At 48.5% G+C, this 8508-nt stretch overlaps 1 protein-coding gene across 20 annotated transcripts in view; it reads right to left on the reverse strand.

Annotated features, from left to right (window-relative positions):
- The window catches only part of DNM1 (dynamin 1), a 70313-nt gene extending 65915 nt beyond the window's left edge, over positions 1-4398 (reverse strand). For all 20 annotated transcript variants that reach the window (XR_007509967.1, XR_007509964.1, XR_007509962.1 and 17 more), the window contains exon 1: positions 4055-4398. Coding sequence is in view for 14 of the 20 variants with exons in the window: in XM_049832445.1 (XP_049688402.1) it covers positions 4055-4215 (161 nt within the window). In the remaining 6 variants the exon portion in view is untranslated. The remainder of the gene's footprint in view (positions 1-4054) is intronic.
- Positions 4399-8508: the final 4110 nt, after the last annotated feature.

Consider the following 8508-nt stretch of genomic DNA (forward strand, 5'->3'; position numbering starts at 1 on the left):
TCGGATTTGTTATTTTCACATGGCAAAATAAGAGTAGCACAAACATAGATGATTTTACAAACAGCTTTGTGGGCTGTCTTGTACATTCTCCCTTCTTGGTCCTTTGGGCACTCTCAAGTCAAATTAGCAGATACCACATGCTTTGTTCTTTTTAATGGGACCGATTTTGCTGGTACTGGTGCCTGCTCTAAGATCTTCTAATTTAAGAAAGGTAGCAATAGAGAAGTAACACCACCATAAGAATGGACTAAATGACCCCTGAGGTCCCTTCCAACCTGAGTTATCCTACAAGCCTATAACCACCCCAACAAGAAATGCCTGGAGCTGACCCAATTAACCTTCCTTCCAGTTCTAGGGCCCAGGACAAACCAGTCTACGAAGACATGTGTCACCTGTCTGGCTCCTACATGGCTTCTCTCGTCTCTTCAGTGATTTTAATACCATCAGCCGGCATCCTAGTCACCATGCTGAGTCTCCAGCAGCAAAAACACTCATAGCAGCCACACTGACATCTGGTATTATAAATACAGGCTCTGCACTGTTGGATAATCTGTTAACAGCAGAGTAAGTGACACTGGAAGAGTAATTAGCAGCAACTAGTAACCCATCACATTCAAGAGGAAAAAAAGTAGTACTTGTTTGGTAAATGTGCTGGTTTCAGCTGTAATAATTTTCTTCATAGTAGCTAGTATGGGGCTATGTTTTGGATTTGTGCTGAAAACAGTGTTGATAATGAGATGCGTTTGTTACTGCTGAGCAGTGCTTACACAGAGTCAAGGCCTTTTCTGCTTCTCACACCACCCCACCAGCAAGGAGACTGGGGGTGCACAAGGAGTTGGGACAGGACACAGCCAGGACAGCTGACCCCAACTGACCAAAGGGATATTCCATACCATATGACATCATGCTCAGCATATAGAGCTGGGGAAAGAAGAAGGAAGGAGGGGACGTTCAGAGTGATGGCATTTGTCTTCCCAAGTCACCATTAACACATGATAGAGCCCTGCTTTCCTGGAGATGGCTGAACACCTGTCTGCCAATGGGAAGTACTGAATGAACTCCTTGTTTTGCTTTGCTTGTGCACATGGCTTTTGCTTTACCTATTAAACTCTTTATCTCAGCCCATGAGCTTTCTCACTTTTACCCTTCCAGTTCTCTCTCCCATCCCACTGTGAGGGAGGTAAGCGAGTGACTGCCTGGTGCTTAGTTGCCGGCTAGGGTTAAACCATGACAGTAAGACATGAACTAAACATTGATTGCAGTCAGCACCACTCCTCTGTGCTTTGAGGTTTACAGCGTGCGTGGGATTCAGTGCTACTGCAAGGTACCCCCAGCAGCCCCAGACTGAAGTCCTGCATAGCCACAGGCTAGGTCAGGCAGTGGGAGCAAGTGTGCTGACCTGCTATGTGAACATGCCTTGATTGCAATTTGAAAGGAGCCCCGCAGGTACTGAGCAGGGAAACCAGCCCTGGCAGGGCCTCCAGCCCCTCTGCCGAAGTGCCCCCATCAAGCACATCAGTCAGTACCAACTGCATCAGCATTTGTTCTTGCACAAATTTCCATCCACTCAGAGAGAACCTCATCAGCACTCACATTCACTGTGCAGTGAGCAGCTGCTGAGCAATAAGCTGCACCACCATCCTTGTATCAAGCTGGAGCAGGGGCATATGTCATGTCCACACTACAGCAATAATTGTATTTGTACACAGTAGGTCTACAGACAGTTTCTTCTTACGCCTATTCAGACAAGAAAACAGACCCTATCACAGTTACATTGAGGAGCCATGCTTATTCTGGATACCATTGCCATAGCTTCTTATCATTGTTTCCAAGAGCCACACAAAAAGAACATATATACATTACAGCAGGGCCCCAACATTATTTTAACAGGATTGGGTTTTGCAGCATATACACATACATTCTGTGGCAAGATGTCTCACGTTACCAGTCTCTAAACTAGCCAGCACTCAAGGGTATCAAATGGAGAAAGACCTCTTCCCTTTGACATATTTTCCATTTCCACTCCAATTATTTCCTCTAAATGCTTTTCTACAGACAGGTGTCTCAGCTTCTGCTCAGGGGACCCTTCATTATTTCATTTTCTAAAAGCCACGGCACTATAACTTGCTGCTGCTAGAGAGACAACTGATGGGACACAGTGAGGTCACAAGTTCTCCTGGGAGAGGGCTCACCAGAAAGAGACAGAAAACAATTTAATTTATTTGCTCTTGATCAGGCAGATAAAATCTCCAGTTCTCAACTGGTGCCCATGGAGATGCACCAAGGATTAATATATCCCCTCCTGTTTGCTCAGTCTAAAAGAGAGATGCAGCATACCCCGATACACTGACTGTCCTTTGACAAACCCTCCTCTAGCCTGACAGCCATACATTATATATTACGCCACTGCAGCACTGACTGCATAGATCCTCTAAAATGGATTTACGAGGTTAGGCTGCCAGTACTTAGAAAGCATGAAAACAGCAGAGCCAACAGGTGAACCTGTTTTGCTCAGATATTTCAGGAGACCTATTTTCCCCTTCTTCTTAGAAAGCTACAGCACAGCAAGTTTTTCACTTTGGTGGTAGGAATCATTATTTTCTCTCTGTGTCTGTGGACAAACAAGTGGATCCTGGTCTATGACCTGAGACTCAGTAAAATGTGTTCCTGCAATGTCCTTCCCTTGGCATGATTCCCAGCATCCCTGGAGAATACCGCATGGACTGCTGGAAGTTAGCTAGAAAGGATCCCAAACTCTAAGAATGTGTATTTACAGTGAAGAAAAAAATATATCTTATTCCAACCATGCTTCCTTTGCACCAGATACAATCCCTGTGCCTTACTCCTAGTACATACAGCACACCCTGCACTCACTGCTCAAGGCTACTCTTGCACAAGTCAAGAATTTGGGGCTACTTGCAGCTAAACAAGCCATTCATACACACCGCAGACCCTTCCAACAGTAGAAAAGCTTTATAAGCCATCCGGCAGCAAACAGCTTAAAAGAAAAAGTGGGGGTGGGGGAACGACACCCAATAGATGTCACAAATATAGTTTGCTGAAAGAAAAACCCACACAAGCATCTGACCAGGTATCACAGCAGTCCCTGCTTTTAAGACAAGTCACCAGCAAACTCCATGCCCCTCACAAGATAAAAAAAAAGATATACCTAGATAACTAAAACCTGTGTATCACAGAATGCAATTAATTAACGAGGCCAGAAACAAGCTGAGTAACAACCCCCCTCCCCAGGTGTTGCGTGTCTATGCTGGAGCTGATAACCAGGCAGCGCGGTCTGCAATTTACTCAAGTTGCAGATGATGAATGCGAAGGTCACATGAAGGGAAAGCATCGGTATATTGCCTGTCACAAAATGGTAGCACCCGGGGATTTGAGCATATAGGAGAGAGATAACCCCGTCCTTCCTATAGCCTCCCCGCAGCTCCTGACATGGCATCCGCTATGGAGGACAGCGAAGCAGCGCTGGGGGAGGGGGACGGAGCAGATTAAACTTAAACACCCCCCACCTCCTTACCAGCGACAACATCCATCTCCCGAAGCCCCACGGAGGGGGCACCCCGGCCCGACGGCCCGGCACCGAGCAGGGAAGGGAGATGGGGCCGGTTCCCCCACTGACATTTCAGCCCCCCCCCCCCCTCCCCTTATGTAACAGCCGGGGCTCACCTCCCGGCGTTGGCGGGGGTCGGGGGGTGTCTCCCACCGACCCCAAAGGTGCGACAAAGGCGGGGACCCCGCTGCGGAGATATTCCCCCCCCCCCCCCCCCGAGGCGGGGGGGAGACCTCCTCCGTCCCTCCCTGCCCCTGCACCGCAACGCCCGGGCGTCCCGCAGCGCTGCCCCGTTACTGCGCTGCCCGCGCACCGCACATGCCCCCGGCAGCTCCGCCGGAGGGCTGCGCTGCCCGCGCATCCAGCCGGTACGGCCGGGCACCGCGCCGCTCCGCGCCCCCGGCAGCTCTGCCCGTGTCCCGCGCTCTCCCCCCCCTCCCTCCCCGCAGCCCTGCCTGCGGCGGGGTTCCCCAGGGACCCCCTTACCTCCCCACGAAATTCTCCAGCACGGAGCTCTTGCCGGCGCTCTGCCCCCCCACCACGGCGATCTGCGGCAGGTCGAGGTTGGCGTTCTGCCCGATGGCGGCGAAGGCGTCCTGCAGCCGGTTGACCAGCGGGATGAGGTCCTCCATCCCGCGGTTCCCCATGGCTGCGGCGCGACACCGGCTCCTCGCACAGGCGAGCTCACGCTACCTCCCTTCACCGCGCACCTCACCGGCGGGCAGCCCGGCTCTTCCCGCCCCGGCCGGTGGGCACCGGCAACAGCCCGCTCCCCTCGCCCCGCTCGACGCCGCCCGCTCCCGCCCGGGCTCCGCTCGCCTCAGCCCGCCCCGCCGCGCCTGCAGACAGCCGCGCGCCGCCGCCAGGGGGCCTTAAGGGCACCGGCGCCGCGCTGCATCCTGGGAGATGTAGTCCGGGCGGGCTGTGGGGAAGGTGGGTGGGTGGGTGGCAAAACCCCCTCCTCTGAGGCCAGGGATGGCGCCAGGGTCTGTGCCCGGAGACACTTTGAACGGGCCAGCTCGCTCCACCGAAAGCAGAGCAGCACAGGCTGTCCCCAGGCCTCGAGGGCTGCGTGGTGCCGTGGGCTGCGTGTGGCAGGTTGACACCGGTATGGCCCAGCCGGTGTGCGTGCGCGGCCCAGTCAGCGTGCCCCAGTCGGTGTGCCTGCCCGGTTCGGTCGCTGTACCTGTCCGTGAGCCTCCGTCACTATTTCTGTAGGGTTCGGTCACTATACTTATGCAGTGCAGCCAACGTACAGGTGTGATCTGGTCAACGTGCCCGTATGGTTGATTACCACGCCTTCACAGTTTGGTCACTACACCTGCACAGTTTGGTCTTTACACCCATACAAGTTCAGTCGATAAGCCTGTGCAGTTTGGTCACAGTACCTGTGAAGTTGGTTGACACACCTGTATGGGAGGGCTCTGTGCCGGGACAGCACTTGTGGAATCGCTAGAATGCAAGAAATAGTCCATATGATTAAACCAGAGGCTTGCAAAAGCACTACTGCACTTCTGCTGCTTCCTCTTCATTCAAACATGGGTGGAAAATGCATCAATTTCTGTTTATAGCTGCAAAACACTAGACGTTGTTGTTGCTATGTTTGTTTTACAGAAGCAAACACTTCATTTTACATAGTTAGAACTTGTTTTTAAAAATCACTTGTCTACAATAAAGAGGAAACTGTTTGATTTTAGGTTTTTAGAAGGGCTGGGTTTTTAATAGGAATATAATGTGAGGCCATATTTGATTTGAAAGCATAGCAGTGAAAACAAGTGTTCAGAAAAGAAGCCGATGGCTAGCAGTGACTCAGGAGGATGGAGAATGCTGCATTTCAAACACCTCTCAGTTCGTGCTACCCAGTACTCTTGTTCACAGCTCAGAGAGAGCTGGGGGTGGTGGGGGAAAGGAGTAACAAAAAACTGCAACAGATTTCAAGCTGTTTTGTTTTAAACAGCAACTTTTTAGTTATAATGATTCTAAGGGAGATTTCACAGATGTCCATCAAATGTAATCCGTGCAAAAATACCTACCTGGGTATACAAAGAAACTGGAACCACCACACTGAGGGGTGGATTTGCCTCACTCTGTCAGTGAAGATGCCCAAGGGAAATGCTCTGAAAACATCACCAGTGTGCAGGTAAGAACACTGAAGGAAGGGAAGGGAGCTGCTCCATCTGCATGGGTAACACCATTGCAGGGCATATGTGGGCTGTTTGAGGGCTGTCAATGCTATTTTTTCCTCTCAGCAAATTGCCCAGTAAATCTCAAGAAACAAGCTCAAGAAACTCAGTATAGACTGTGGACAAAAGTCTTTGAGCATCTGTGCAGCCATTCTGATCATTTATGTTGAAGGAACCTGGAGAAAAAAAACATTGTTTTATCCTTCATAATTTGATAGCTGCTCCTTGTTAGAGGTCACCACAAAAAGAACAGTGAAGAGTATCAAAGACTTAAAGAATGGTGTCACCTTCCTCCCTGGATCAGAGCTGATGCTCAGGGAACTTCAGACCATGAGGATCTTTGAAGCTTTATTTGAGGAACCATAAGAAGAAAATTGTCCTTTTCCCAGAGGTTGCTGTAACCTGAAGTTCACCCACACAGCTCTAATTTCAATACAGAGAAAGATTGCCCAGCTACATCACTGCAATCAACTCACATAATTTAACAGCTGTTCTAATAAGCCTTAATGGCCTTGACCAGCCTCACCTGGGGCTTCTTCCCACATCTGTAGGCCCCGGAGCTCTGTTTAAACTCAGCCCAGGGCTAGTAATCTCTGATTAATTACGGAGAAGAGCTAGTTTCTGGCTTGGTTGCAGCCCTACATGCCTAAGGAGCCTTTGATTTTGACTTCAACTTGTAGGCTGACTCCTTAGCTCTGTCTCATTGCTATAGGTGTGCCTGGAGGTTGCTAGACCTGATCCTAATCCTGGCCTGCGGGTTCATATCTCTGCTTGACCTTGGACCTGCCTCATTGCTGTGCTGTTGCCTTGTGATGTGGACTTTTTGTTGGACCTAGCCCGTCTTTGGTCTGTCCTGCTTGCCTCCCTTGGGTGCTATGGGGTTGGGCTCTGGTTGGCAATACCTCTGCCAGGTGTGGGATTTACACCTTGGCTGCTGCCCCCTCTTCCCCTGGGGAGCAGCCCTGCTCTTGCTGTTCCCTGACAACAGCAGTACCTGCTTAGCTAGTCCATAAAGTGACTTGCCTTTGCTCCCCTTCTTGTCCCCTATGCCACCCCATGAATCCATACCTGCCTCTAATACTTCCACAAAAGCAACTATATTTGATTGTGGCTATCAACATTTTTCTATCAATAGAAATGTTAACCTGCAAGTACTGTTTTCCACTCCCCGCTTAGCACTCTAAGCGGGTATTTTGTTCTGAGGGAGCCCACTCCAGTCTAGAAATAAACATTCAGATTTATACCATTTTCTGGAAAAGCTAAAATTAAACTAATCCATTTGTTCTGAGAAAGGTTTGTGAAAGAATTTTGAAAGTACAGTATGTCAACAGCTGATATTGAAGCCTATATGGGGGGAAAAATAGGGTTCATGTTGCCAGTTAAGGAGCTGGTACAGCAGAAAGGCTCATGCATGACTTCTTTGCAGGTATTCTTTCATATGTTCTCTGGTTTTATTTTTCTGTGAAACTTGTACTTGGTTCTTGGGAAATGTGGTCCTTGAGCAGGGGTGTGGAGGGTGTCAGTCCAAGGGGGTCCTTTGTCTAACTTACTGTGGTCTCAAAGGGCAAAAGTGTGCTGGAGGGCTGGGGACAGCTAACAGGGTGCTCTCCAGGTAGACAAGAAAGGAAGAAAAGGAGCAGTGAAAGTGGTAAAAACCTGCAGAAATATTGGCAAACTTCACATAGATTTCTCAGCAGATCAATATTAGTGTAAAACTGTAAGATGCACAAAATATGCGCCTGCTTCCCCTGTCTTGCAGAGAGACCCAAACTCGAGTATCCGAGGCAGTGAGGCTTGGTTTTTAAGCTTTAGAAACCTACACCTCCCGTTGATGAAAAAGAGAACTGCAGGCACTCAGAATCACTCCTAAAGCCTTCCATTTTCTCTCCTGCAAGGTTAGCAGCAAACAGGCCTTTTGATTCTCTAATACCTCCCACCTATGACTTACGCAGCAGCATGTGGCAGTTATAGGAGGAAAAACAACTATATAACTATGTGATCATCCTTCGTGGGAAATACTGAAAAAGTGTAATGTAAAATAAAAAGGAATTTTATAAACTGGAGTGGACAGGAAAAATCTGTTTCTTTCTGCCTTGGTAGAAAAACTTAAGATGTGAGCAAAGAAAAACAAGGAGGATGAGTGATTTCTTCCCCCCCCCCCCCCCTCCCCCCCAAGTGCTATAAATATTTCTGGAGGTGCTTTAATGCAAATCCCTAAAAATGCATGTGGGCATAACTGTGTGTGTTTCTATGTATGGCTATCAACATAATGACAGTTTTGTACACTGATTTTGTCACCTCATGCAAATAGAACTCTCAGTTTAGTTAGCATAATTAGAAATAGACACTTGAGTGCTGGATTCTGTCCCTCATTCCTTGCCCTTGCAAAAATAACACATGTAGTCCTCAGAGAAAAAAGAGGCAAAAATGTGGAATACAATTAGATGACGATTCTCCTAATGATCTGCAAACTGTTTCCGTTGATTGCAGGTAGAGCTGTGAATGAATGTTCAGAACAGTGGGTCATGAAGTGGACACTCCTGGTCCTTTGGGTTCCTAAAAAATGTTTATAAACACAGGTAAGAATTTACATTGAATGTTTACAAGCAGAGGTTAGAATTCAAGTTCCACAAAGAATCAGGGCTAGGATTGTCACTGTCTGTATCATTATAGAATGCGTTATACAGCTGATAAATAGTTTAAAAACATAATTAAAATTAGCCTCTTAAATTTACATGACTATGTAAAGCTGCCTAT

This window comes from Accipiter gentilis, chromosome 29 (assembly GCF_929443795.1).
Source record: "Accipiter gentilis chromosome 29, bAccGen1.1, whole genome shotgun sequence".
Taxonomy (NCBI): Eukaryota; Metazoa; Chordata; class Aves; order Accipitriformes; family Accipitridae; genus Astur; species Astur gentilis.